Source organism: Triticum urartu, chromosome 4, assembly GCF_003073215.2.
Source record: "Triticum urartu cultivar G1812 chromosome 4, Tu2.1, whole genome shotgun sequence".
Taxonomy (NCBI): Eukaryota; Viridiplantae; Streptophyta; class Magnoliopsida; order Poales; family Poaceae; genus Triticum; species Triticum urartu.
Genome location: NC_053025.1, coordinates 550,562,804 through 550,575,911, shown reverse-complemented (window position 1 = coordinate 550,575,911; position 13,108 = coordinate 550,562,804). Strand labels below are relative to the sequence as shown.

The 13,108-nt window shown below is 50.0% G+C and overlaps 2 protein-coding genes across 2 annotated transcripts; both read right to left on the bottom strand.

The window, feature by feature from the left end:
* Nucleotides 1-1,397: 1,397 nt before the first annotated feature.
* Nucleotides 1,398-3,161, bottom strand: LOC125554111 (F-box protein PP2-B10-like). The gene is made up of 3 exons (XM_048717719.1): nt 2,757-3,161; nt 2,550-2,668; nt 1,398-2,079 (listed from the first exon to the last, which is right to left on the bottom strand). Exons 1-3 carry the CDS (start codon nt 3,027-3,029, stop codon nt 1,677-1,679), a joined length of 795 nt encoding a protein of 264 aa, XP_048573676.1. The 5' UTR covers nt 3,030-3,161; the 3' UTR covers nt 1,398-1,676.
* Nucleotides 3,162-11,056: 7,895 nt separating this feature from the next.
* On the bottom strand, nt 11,057-12,355 carry LOC125554110. The gene has a single exon (XM_048717718.1). It carries the CDS (start codon nt 12,157-12,159, stop codon nt 11,149-11,151), a length of 1,011 nt encoding a protein of 336 aa, XP_048573675.1. The 5' UTR covers nt 12,160-12,355; the 3' UTR covers nt 11,057-11,148.
* Between the last annotated feature and the right edge of the window lie 753 nt (nt 12,356-13,108).

Sequence of the window (13,108 nt, the reverse complement as noted above, 5' to 3'; positions counted from 1 at the left end):
CATGCTATTTGCACATGAGTTATCGGGGTGTATTTTGACGCGGGTATTTATGCGTAAGTAATCAAGTTTTGCGATATTGAGGTATGTCTCACCAATTTTTTCCCCGGTCAAAGTTACCACAGACCAACGCACACATACCAAAAACATATATGACTCCATTGAAATTCAACATGGTAATTTTAGCATAAGCAGTGTGATAACTATATCATTAGCACCCTGATAAACTACAGTATTAGCAGCATGATAATTGCAGAAAAGTCATGTTGGTAACCCGAGCAGTAGAAGATTTAGTGAAAAGACGTTGCATCAACTGTTGTAGAACAAAAAAAAAGTGACATTTTTTTTACAAAGACACTTGATGCAACCGGTCAGTGAAAGATGATGCATCAACCTGACTAACTGAGTAGTATTTTTTGGCAGGTTGGCCTGTCTTGTTATCTCACAAAATGTTGAACTCTTCACAAAATGCTGAACCCAAACTGGCAGTTCCCGGCTAGTGCAGCAAGCAGAGGAACCTAGAGCACAAGGCCAAGACGCCACGACGTCTCTACCAATCACTTTTTTTGTGGAAGATCTGCTAATCACTAATCAGCGCGTGTAATTATGCCGGTGGCTGAACCGTGTTGGACTATACTCAGTTTTCCCATGCACAATTCATCATCGCGTGGCATCTCCTCTGCTCTAGATGCAGCTGACCAGATACGAATCCACGATTTGATTTGACCAACGACAGCATGTCGGCCCTCGTCAAGCCCCCTCTATTATTTTTAGATAGATGAAGGTTTGGGTGAGACTGACTATATCATGTCTACCTTGTTCATTGAGCTGTGAGTAGAGAGATGGGCGATGGGGCCAGGGAGCTGGGAAATGAGGATGCGCAGGCGTGGCTGGGAGGATTCAGGCTGGAAAGAGGCAGTCGCTGACCGGAGGCAGAGGAGCTGACGGCCTTGGGCTGAAACGGCAGACAACGGTGAGGAGGAGGCCGAGGCGAGGCGCCGGGCGATGCGGAGTAGGTGAGCAGCAACAAGCGCCATGGCTTCTGTGCTCACCGACGAGCCGGGTTAAGGCGAGGTAGGACACGGCGGACGGGGACGAGAGAAAGGGCGGTAAGGATATTAGGGGAGGAGGCGTGATGACGGAGGAGCGGCCTTCCGGCGGCGGCGCTAGCCAGTGCGCCGACGGATGCGGGATCGAGCGCCCCTCTCTTATGACGCTGGGCGGGGACCCGAAGACGAGATATGAACGAAGCGTTTTTTTCACTAGGCGGTGGCAAGGCATGTAAATATCAATGAACTGCTCGTTTTGGAGCGCGATGGTCGTACGATCTATAATGGACGGCATCCAGGTCGTTCGGCCTGTTGCAAAACTCCGACCGGCAGGAAATTAGCTTTATCGTAATATCAAATGGATCAGATCTCTTAATTAACCTCAAGAGAGGTCGATGTACAACAGAGAGAGGGTAATATTCCTCTCTTCATCAACTGTTTCTTCTTTTAAGATGAAACAAGCAAAAATGATTCATCGGTCACATCAATAGAAATAGAATGAAACCCAAGACAGCAGTTTAAAAACACACATTACAAGAAAATATGATGCCTCAGTTTCCCTTATATACTGGATTAAACCGTGGATACGATCGGTTTAATCCCAGAAGCTCCTCCCATAATTAGTCCGTTTTAATTCTTATGCCTTATCTCGATTCCCTGCATGATGAGACCGCCCTTGCCGTTCAAACGTTTCGTCTCCGCCAGACCGAAGGAAACGTCGCCATCTTCATCCCCCTCGCAGACAAACTCTCCTAGCTCCAGCTCCATCCAACCATCACCCCTTTCACGAGGGAGCACCACATCCTCTGCATGGCTTCTTTGCGGGTTAGGTTGGAGGCAGACCTTGCGGGCAAGGTCAGTGCCTCCAATGCTCACCGATGCATCGGCCGGCCAATCCAGCCCGTAGGACTCGTCGTCCAACTTGTACACCATGTAAGTGGCGTAAGCTGAGCCTCGGGACAGCATCTTGCTGTGTATCCTGCCGCGGATTTCCAACCAGCAAACGAACCTGAGTTGAGCACTCTCAGGGAACCTGGAGTCAAACGCGGGGTTAAGATTCGTAACCAAGACGAGAACGAAACAATATCATAAGTTGCAGAAAACCATCAGCATCGCGCGTTGCAAAATACTCCCTCCATTCCTAAATATAAGCCTTTTTATAGAGATTCTAATACAAACTACACACGGTGCAAAATGAGTAAATCTACACTCTAAAATGTGTCTATATACTTCCATATTGAAACACAAGGTCTTATATTTAGAAATGGAGGGGTACTCAACTGGGCAAATTAAAATTGCAAACTTTGCTGAACTCACTGCTAGTTTTTTCATGGCTACTGAATATTCTGGGTTTTGGCCCTCGTGGCTACTACCCTGCATCCTAGCACTTCCACTTGCAATTATAAGACTACAACGCAAGAAGGTATGCAACAGCACTATCAAAATTAACGATTGGAACAGAAGCTAGCTGCAAGGAAAGAACAAAGGAGGATGGCAAGAAACCTTGAGTCGGCGAGATGGATCCAGGACCAGTAGCGCGGCGTGTCGCGCCACGCGATGGACAGGTCCCTCGCCGGCACCATGTAGCACTTGGCGCCGCTCTCCCTGTCCAGCCACATGCTCTGCACCATGGCGCCACTTGAGTTGATTAGCTAGCGGTCAACCAAATTTGTTCCAGGGGTTAGTTGTATGTGTATACAAAATACATACCAGTCCGCCTGGGAGGAGGGCGGGGCTGCCGGAGAGGCGGAGGAACAGGCCCTTCTTCCCGCGCGGCGGCAGCAGCAGCTCCCCGTCGGCCAGCGGCGGGAGGTCGGCGGGCGGCGGCAGGAAGCAGGCCCACACGGCGTCGGAGTCGGCGGCGGCGCGGAACGCCGGGGAGACCGCCGCGGCGCGGCAAGCGTCGCGCGGCGACGTGCGGGAGAGCGCCGCCGACAGGATCTCCTCCGGCAGGCGCGCGATCTCGCACTGGCCGGGCTCCATCGGCTCCTCCTCCGCCTCCGCGGCCTGGCTGTGTTCGATCCGATGACGAAACACTCGGGAGGAAGTTGATTTGATTGATTGATTCGGGGCGAAGCAAGCTAAGCAAGCTATACTTATTTTGAACAAGTGGAGCCCAGTCGCCTTGGTACAGACTACAGACGACATCACACGTGGATGCAGACCGGTGCGCCTATATCGGGGGATTTGATTTTTTTGCCACCTTTTACTTTGGACTTTGACAATTTGCCACTAGTTAGATTGTAATTGATCAGGTGACACTTATTACTTCGTACTTTGATCTTTTGCCACTTTCAACAAAAAACAATCCATGGAAATAATTGACAAACTAAGTAGACAAAATAAAGAACCATTGTACCCTTGGACCCAAACAAAGCACATCCTTAGCCATTCCCGTCCAAAATCACAGCCGCCGTCGCTCCCCCGCAGATGTACCTGCTTCTCCCCCTTGCTGCTCTGTGGGCTTCTCGCCCTCTCATGCTCCTCATGCTGCTTGATGCTGCCCCACTGCTCCCTGCGCCCCCGCCTTCCCCGTTCAAACTCCCTTAGCTCCAGTATATATCTTCATAAGCTCAAAGTTGAAATGCATAACGCCATTGAACCAATGATTCAAATTGCATGAAACTTTCTCAGATTAGTCACGCAGATATGAGTGATTTACCGTAGTTTTTTGAATTTTTTCTAACAACTTTTAAATTCTGGTCAAAATGTGGTCAAACCAGTTAAGTTCAAAGTTGAAATGCATTTTGCCGTTGAACTGATGATCCAAATTGCATGAAAATTTTCCAGATTAGTCGTACATATATGATTGAATTTCTCAAATTATTTGAAACTTTTCTGACAACTTCAAATTTTGGCCAAAATTTGATTAAACTACTTAAGCTCAAAGTTGAAATGCATTTTGCCGTTGAACCAATGATCCAAATTGAATAAAACTTTTCCAGATTAGTCACACATATATGAATGATTTTCTGTAATTCTTAGAGATTTTTCTGGGTGGTTCAAAAAAATGTTCAAATTTTGGGCAGCATTTTGGCTAAATTTGGACAGCATTTTGCCTCTTAATTCACATTTGAAGATATGTATGTACAAAACAGCAAAATTCAAACATATATTTCCAGATGGACATATTCATACACCATGACACAATATCAAGACAATATAGCGAAATAAAGCACTTAACATGGTCATACACCATCTACCATAATCTTTTCTTTCTGCCATGTTTTACAACCAAAAGCACACGGCCATAGTAGCTGCCATGCTACAACCAAAAACATAAAGAAATAGTTATGGCCATGCTGCCATGTTACATCCCAAGTAAAGGATGCTAAGTCTGTCATATTACAACCAAAAGTATAGAGAAGATCAAGCACAACACTAGTACTTCCTTCTCTTTGGGGTCAACTTCCTAGCTTTTGAGCTTGAGGCCATGTCGTATGCTATCATGGTGTCCTCCATGGTAGGGGTGGGTTTTCGCGACGCCTCATCAGCCAATGCCATGGCCAACATCCTTCTTGTCACTGGATTGGGACTTCCTTGGAGACTCTGTGGCATAGTGATCATGTGCCTTGTTGGAGTGACGGCCACATCAAGTTGTGGTGCTACTCGACAATGACCAATAAGGAGCAACATACTATGGAGTTAGCGTGTATTCGCTAATGTACTGGACAATGAGCACCAAAAAGAAGCTACTTTGCTTTGTCACCTCGGCTCGGGAACAAACAAAGGAGGAAAGTCGAAGCCGTCTACTACGATGTGGTCACCTCTCTCCGGTTCAGCCATCTTCAACACCTAGCTCAACTGAGTTATGTGGTCTGTAACAGCAAGAAATCAAGCAAAAATTATGAGATGTACACCAGCAAGTAAGCAATAGTGGCGACAGAAGCAACACACAACAGCAGCACATAGCGAAGGCGGCAGCTACAACAAACAGCAACAACACATAGAGGCTGCAGCAGAAGCACGGAAGTGAGAATTTCAGCCCCCGCGCACACAACAACAACACATGGCGATTTTCAGGTGCATCGGCGATCGTCGATGCGCGGGCAAGCCGGGGGCCCTGCGGGGCGCCGCGAGTCGACGAGTCGCGGCGAGGCTCCGACCGGCCGCCACTCCCCTTGCTGGTCACCCTAACCCTAGGGCGCCACCAAGGATATGAACAAGAGAGAAGAGAGGGAGGGAGCGGGAAAGAGGGAGGGAGCGGGAAAGAGAGAGAGAGAGAGAGAGAGAGAGAGAGAGACTCACCAGGACCGCCGCCGTCGAGCACCGCCAGGGCCGCCGCCGTCGTCCAGCAGTTGCCGCCGTTGCCTCTGTTTGAACCTGCATGCGAGAGACGGAGGGAGGGGATGACAACGACCGCAACCCTCTGTTCCTGGTCAATCAAGAGGAAGGGTAAATTCGTCCTTTTTAGCGGGATCCATCTAAGAGAGGGCAAAATATCAAACACCCAAATAAAAAGTGTCATCAGATTAAATACAAAGTAACTAGTGAAAAAATAGCAAAGTCCCAAGTAAGGGCTGGCAAATAATCAAATTCCCCGCCTATATCTCGCTTCCAGCGAGTCTGGCTTCAGACTCGCTGAAGGGGCAGCAAGCTGGGCCAGCCCACGAGCGCCGCGGGTTTTTTTATACTTTAAAATAGTATATATATATATATATATATATATATATATATTGTTCAGCATTTTTGAAAAAAAATTGATAAGTTTTTGAAAAAAGTTGAACAAGTATATAAGAATGTAGAATGAAAAACAAAGGAAACAAAGAAAACCCCAAAAAATGAAAAACGAAAAATAAACAAAATAAACCAAAGGAAAAATAAATTTGAAAAAACTTAAGAAACAAAGAAATAAAGAAAACCAAATAAAAAAGGAAGAAAAGGAAAAATCCCAATGAAAATAGAGAAAAAATGGAGAAACCTCGATGAAAAAACAAACAAAAAACTGGAAAAACGGAGAAGAATCAATGAAACGCAACTCGTTTGGACTTAAGTTGCGTCGCCCTACTGTTCTTTCACGAACCAAAGGCAAGCGCAGTGGCTAGCCGTCGTTGCTCCAAAATAGGAAAGTAGGGTTCGAATCTGGCGCGCTCCAGCCCGGCCTGAGTCCATAATAGGTATTTTGGGTATTCAGCTGTGGGTGTGTGTGAATGGACCGACCCGATTAGTATACACCCTTCAACGAGGTGATCGTTCCATTTCGCTTAAGGAGAGATATAGTCGCGATGGATGCAGATTCAGTTGACTGAATTTGAAGCTGAACCTAGACCTGCAAGGCCAGCCCGGCCTGAGTCCATCATAGGTATTTCGGGTATTCAACTGTGGGTGTGCGTGAATGGACCGGCCCGATTAGTGTACACCCTTCAACGAGGTGATCGTTCCATTTCGCTTAAGGAGAGATATAGTCGCGACGGATGCAGACTCAGTTGACTGAATTTGAAGCTGAACCTGGACCCTGCAAGACCAGCCCGGCCTGAGTCCATCGTAGGTATTTCGGGTATTCAACTGTGGATGTGCGTGAATGGACCGACCCGATTAGTGTACACCCTTCAGCGAGGTGATCATTCCATCTCGCTTAAGGAAAGATATAGTCGCGACGGATGCAGACTCAGTTGACTGAATTTAAAGCTGAACCTGGATCCTGCGAGGCCAGCCCAGCCTGAGTCCATCATAGGTATTTTGGGAATTCAACTGTGGGTGTGCGTGAATGGACCGGCCCGATTAGTGTACACCCTTCAGTGAGGTGATCGTTCCATCTTGCTTAAGGAAAAATATAGTGGCAACGGATGCAGACTCAGTTGACTGAATTTGAATTTGAAGCTGAATCTGGACCCTGCGAGGCCAGCCCGGCCTGAGTCCATCGTAGATATTTCGGGTATTCAACTGTGGGTGTGCGTGAATGGACCGACCCAATTAGTGTACACCCTTCAGCGAGGTGATCGTTCCATCTTGCTTAAGGAGAGATATAGTTGCGACGGATGCAAACTCAGTTGACTGAATTTAAAGTTGAACCTAGACCCTGCGAGGTCAGCCCGGCCTGAGTCCACCAAAGGTGTTTCAGATATTCAGAGAAGTATGCATGCTTACTGGACAATATACATGTATTCGTCTATGTATTTCTATAGTCGCCGCGGCCACCTTATACTGTTGTACATGCCATTGACAAAAAACTTAGGGCATGTTCGGTTTGCAGTTTAAGGTTGTCACGTCTAATCTTAGTTGTGTCACAATATTTTAGCCGTGTGTTTGGTTCATTGGCACGCTTGTGTTTTGCCATGTTTTTCTAGCTACATGATCCATATGTCATAGGCTCAATTTTTTGTCAAATTTTGCCATACTTGTAGTGGTCATCTTGTTAGCCACATTTTTTATGGCAACCACATTTAACATTTTACCTAAGTTTAGTTGTCACAAAGTTAGTTATGAACCAACAGATCCTTACTACTCCCTTCGTTTCTAAATATAAGTCTTTTTTAGAGATTCTAACAAGTGACCACATACTGAACAAAATGAGTAAATTTACACTCTAAAATATGTCTACATATATCCATATGTTGTATTTCATTTAAAACGTCTAAACAGACTTATATTTAGGAACGGATGGAGTACATGTTCGCCTTTAATGCATGCATGTACTCGGTGGCAGAGACGGGTACCAGCTGGGGGGCTGAACCCTCTAAGAGCATCTCCAGCCGTTGGCCCCCTAGGAGGGGCTAAAAATCGCCCCCTGGGGGCGCACCGGCGCTAAACCACGCACTGGGGGCGTGATGCCCCTCAGTCGCAGCGCCCACGTTTTTTTTTGAAAAAGTCAAATACGGGGCAAACACGCCTCAAATTTATCGCAAATATCGGCGAGTTCGTTCAAATTTAAACATATTTTACAAAAAAAGAAAAAAACTAGCACGGGCTGCCCCCGCCGTCTCCATCACCACTCCTTGCCGTCTACCTCGCCGCTCGCCGCCCGCCGCCCGCCGCCCGCCTTTGCAGTTTACATGCCGAGAAGGCGGTAGAACCGCGTGTAGTCGTCGTCGTCGTCGCCGTCGTCGTCGTCTCCGCCGCCGTCCCTGCTGCATCCCTCCCCCGGTTGGCGCGGCGGGTTGGACGGTCCGGGGGCGTCGTCGTCGTCGTCGCTGTCAAGGACGACGATGCCGTGCTCGTCCTCACGCCCACGCTTGCGGGCGCGATCTCCTCCAGGGCCCGGGTCTGCCGGGTCATCTCCGTCCGGAGGTAGTCGTCCCGCGCCCATCGCAGGGCGTCCTCGTCGGAGAAGCCGCGCCGGGCTATCTCCTCGTACTCCGCAGGGAGCCCGGGCTCCGGCTTAGGCTCGACGAGGACGAAGCGGCCGGTGGGGGGGGGGCGTTGTCGCCGATGCGGACGCCGGAGCTGCGGGTGCGCGCGCTGACAGGCGTGTTCTGGGGCTCCGGCTTGATGGGGCGGAGGCAGGGAGAGCCCGACGAGCGGCCGGACGAGGAGGAGGACGTCCTGGGCCGCTCCATGCGCCTCGGCGTCTAGGAGCTTCCACGGCGGCGTGAGAAGGACGGGGGAGCGGGGTACTCGAGGCACGGCGTGTTGCCGCCCTCAATGTACTCGAGGACGGCCTCCAACATGCGGCCGGGCACGCCCCACCACCGGCACCGGCCATCGGAGTTGAGCCTGCCGGAGGGCACGACGCCGTTGGTGGCCTCGAGCTGCTCGGCGTGACGGCGTCGGAAGTAGGGCTCCTAGAGCGGGCTATCGGGGACGTACCGTGGCCCCTCCCTCGTCGTCGCGGTAGGGACGCGCGGATACGTGCAATCTTCGCACGCCGCGCTGCCCCGGTGGGTGGTGATGGCACCGGCACGCCGCCGGCGCTAATCCTCCAAGCCCCGCGCACCCGCATGTCTGGCGGGACCGGGTACTCGGCCTCGAAAAGGAGGCGAGCCTCGTCCTCGTGAAGATGGCGACGCCCGAAGCCATTCGCCGCCGCGCCGTCGCCTGAAAAGCGCTCGGCCATTCTAATGGACTGGAGACGGCGAGAGGAGGAAGGGGGAGAAATGGGCGCGTCGGCGGTGGAGTGTCTGTGCGTGCCTCCGGCGCGCTGGTGGTCGGTTTATATAGGTGGAGGCACCGCGTGGTAGGCTTGGCCGGTGCGTTACGCGTGGCTTGATGGCGTGCCGACCGAGGGGACGCGCGTCGCCCGGCCTTCACTGCGCCGCCCGTGAGGCATCAATGGAGGCTGACCGGCGCGGCAGCGCGCAGCTTTGGCATTGATTCGCCATGGGAAACGAGGCGATGAGGACGACGAAGCGGCGAGAAGAGAGTCGAGTCGCTGACGCGGCTGGCCCGCGGCTCTTCGCGCCAAAAAAGATTCGCCCGGCGCCCCCGAGCGACCCCAGTGCGCCGGGTTCGGGTTGGGTCCGCCGGCGTCAATTTCGATCCGAACCAGCGAAAACTGGGCCCTTGGGGGCGCGACTGGGCCGATTTTTTTACGCCGGTGACCGAAAAATCGCCGGGGGGTCTTTTTGGGGACGCGGCTGGAGATGCTCTAAACATCAATGATTTGCTACTACTTTTCTTATAAACAGTATATATATAGTGATCATTTGCTGCTAAAAAGCTCAGTCCCTTTCAATGTTTAGCTCTTCCCAACCTATTTTAACATCGCTTGGTCCCCCTAGTTCAGAAAATTCTGGCTCCGCCACTGCATGTACTATTTTGCCATGCAACATTTACAAGGTTAATCAAGAGATCACATGCATGCCCTAATCCATGTGCATTTTTTTTTCTTGTGCACCCTGCACTTAAGGAAAATCTTTCACGTCAAAAATTAATTGTAGGGTTAGTCACATAAGAGTGGGAAATAAAGAAAAAAAATCAACCCGTGATTCTTTTTTGTTTTCTTTAATACCATTCAAGAGTAATTTTTTTTTGCCAAGAACCATCAAGAGTATTTAACTTCCCTTTTTCGATACAAAATCGTGTCGAACAAGTTGTACTAAGTACTAAAGTTAAAGTTATACTAAATTTAAGACATTTATTTTGAGATGGAGGGAGTATGTATCTATATTTACTTTATCCGGTAACCAAACATCAGAATTTTCATCTATGATCATCTGTATGCACCCACCTTGTCTTCCTAAAGTTGCACCATCATAGCATATTAATTTTATAATCGTGGTTATGCAATACAGTAGCAAAAGAAATGTAGAACTTCTACAATCATAGTAAGATGCTAAATTTCTAGATCATGGTGATGGCCGGCGGCTTCGCTATATACCTAACAACAATATAGCGAGCGTGCATGGATTTGTATAAAATGTACTTTGAGATTGATCGGGAGAAAGAAATACAACAACCAACCACTGAAGAGCAACTTGAATGACGAACTGAGATGCCTTCAAGCATGCAAGGAGGGAGAGCTCCGAAGGGAAGCCGAAGCCGCCGAACAAATGGCCAACCCCCTAGCGAGAGGAAATATATTTTTTAATGTGAAAAAGACAATAACATTAAAAGCGTACTCTTCTAGCAAGAACCGTTGCGCAAGATCGGACGGGCGAATAATTCGACCGAAACCGAATTGTTTTCAGCTGGATAAAAATTAGCAATTCTGGAAGAAAGGAAACACGGTCACAAGGGGATTGCTCATGAATTAGCATCAGGTAGGTCATTGCTTCACGAGAGAACTAGCTACCACATTGTTATGGTTAATTTGTCCCAATCACCTACCAAATGCTGAGATCATAGCCTCATGTTGTCAACACTGGCATGGAGATATTTGCTGAGTCTTTTAGTAAAAGGAAAGGAAAAGCGGGGTAGTAGAGTGGTGTTTAATTCTAGCCTACTTCTTGGCTTTTTAATTTTCTATTGACCATACCTTATAAAGTCGTTTTAGGAAGCTAAAACTTCATAAGGTTGTTCAGTCATCAAAGTTATGTGGCTCATATGCTTTAAAATTATCTTTTTGTGCATTCTAAAAAAAAGTTGTGCACAGAAAATCCCAATTAACTATTATAATGCTTTGCAATTATATATATATATATACACAAAAGCTGACTTAATTGGTTATTATTCTTTACAGTTTCCTCCAGAACCAAAAGGAAAAAAGAAAGAAAGAAAGAAATGATCAAACCACATTGTGGCAGGTAAGGCTTGGTTTCCATTGGACCTGCCTGTTCTCCACCCACGCCAAGAATCTGTAAACCTTCCCAAATACACACAAGAACACCAGCCCGGCGACGAGCCCGTACACGACCGCGCTCGCCATGGCGCCCTCGGCAATCACCCAGCCGGCGAGGTACACGGCGTCGCAAGACACGAAAAGCCAGCCCGCGGCCTCCAGCGCCGACCGCGTCCACGCGCTCAGCCGCTCCTCGCCGTAGATCCGGCACACCATCCTGGAGCAGAGCGCGAAAATGACGGCCAGCGCTGTCTTGGACAAGCCCCGGTAGAGCACCGTCCGGCCGCCCACGAGCAGCGGCTCCATCCGGCAGAGGCAGGTGGCGCACTTGCCGGAGAACCGCGACCACCGGAGCGCGTCCGTGCCCGTGTAGTAGGGCAGCACGACGGCGTCCAGGTAGAGGCTCGCGTGCAGGATCCCGGACACGGTGGACGCCTCGAGCACGGCGTAGCGCACGTCCCCGTCGGCCTCGTTCCGGAACGCCAGCGCCGACGCCTGCAGCGTGAGCAGCAATGCCGGGCCGAGCCGCGAAAGCGGGAAGACGGCGTTGATCCGCTGCCCCTTGGCGAGCACCAGCAGCACCAGCGGCATCATGAAGGGCCCCGACGGCACCAGGTACTTCCGCTTGATCCGCCCGACGCCACCGGCCGCCGTCGCCGAGCCACCGCCGCCGCCAGCCCTGACGATCTCTACCACGGTGAAGGCCGCCGCGGACAGGAGGCAGTAAAGGGCCAAAACGGCGACGAGGACGCCGACGGCAGCCGAGTAGTCGCCCGGGTAGGAGCTGTCGCAGTAGTAGTGGTAAGGGCAGGTGATGAGGTCGGTGGTCTCCTCCAGCTGCCACCTGGTGCACTTGACGATCTGCCTCGTGATGTTGCTTCCATGGCCGCTCCACGCGCTCGCCGCCGCCGCCTTCCCGCCACCGCCAAGAACAGAGAGCACCTGATCGTACGACATGGCCGCCACCGGATCAACCAACCAAACCTAATGATACGACAATGATGCTACCCTTCTCCTCTCTCTTGACCTGCGGCCGCTGCTAACAGCAGTGTTCATTCTGCATCGGGGTGGCTAATGATGGCTTCCCTGCAGGAGCTCACCCGTCTTATGGATCCCTCGTACCATGCGCTCCGCCCCATGGGTGTTGGTGTGGTGCTCATGTTGCTTGCAGAGCGTGGGATGGGGATGGTTTAGCTGACGGGCCCCTTGTACCTAGCATCTGATGGAGACAAGAGAGATAGACTCGAGATGACCTGAGGCTCGTCAGCGACGATGGACATAACAATGTCGTAGTGTAACTTGTTGGTGAATGGATTGTGAATCGGCCAAAAAATTCAGCTTAAAGGAAACAAAACCAGTTCTTGATGGCTTCCGGACAGAGACACGTCAACTCCAAGGCGTTGCGTATTGTGACCGACAGGTCACGTTTCCCCGGCGAGAGCGCTTGAGAACGAGACATCGGGGCTCTGAAAAGTTGACGTAAACTGCGAGCCGGATCGGCGCGCTTTCGGTAGCACCAGAGGCAGGTTGGTTACCACAGTTTCTTTTCCCCCCCAAAACTGCCGTGCCTCGTGCCATACGCTCTGATTTCACTTCCAGTGAATGAGTGCTGAGTTTTTGAGGCCCTTCATCCAAAATTTTGCTAGTCCTGGCGATGGACCTTCTGACTTTGTTCGTGAGACATTGGTAGTTGGGAGCGCTTGTTTAACTGTAGCTATAGTTTGTTGGGGGATTTGGTGGCCACCGCGTCATCATTGTTGCACTTTTTTTCTGGATAACTAATGCACATTATTGATCAAGTAGGGCTTGCACAAAGTACATATTCTTTTTTTTTCTTTTACTCAAAAGCACACCGATTTAACTAAGCTTTCATTTTTCATACTATAGTGCCATTTTTGCACCTTCA

Excerpts from the sequence above, each read along its gene's own strand:
- LOC125554111 (XM_048717719.1), bottom strand. The coding sequence starts at position 3,029 with ATGGAGCCCGGCCAGTGCGAGATCGCGCGCCTGCCGGAGGAGATCCTG. Across the intron at positions 2,669-2,756 it reads CCCTCCTCCCAGGCGGACTG|AGCATGTGGCTGGACAGGGA; the intron begins GTATGTATTTTG and ends GCCATGGTGCAG. Across the intron at positions 2,080-2,549 it reads ATCCATCTCGCCGACTCAAG|GTTCCCTGAGAGTGCTCAAC; the intron begins GTTTCTTGCCAT and ends GTTTGACTCCAG.
- LOC125554110 (XM_048717718.1), bottom strand. The coding sequence starts at position 12,159 with ATGTCGTACGATCAGGTGCTCTCTGTTCTTGGCGGTGGCGGGAAGGCG.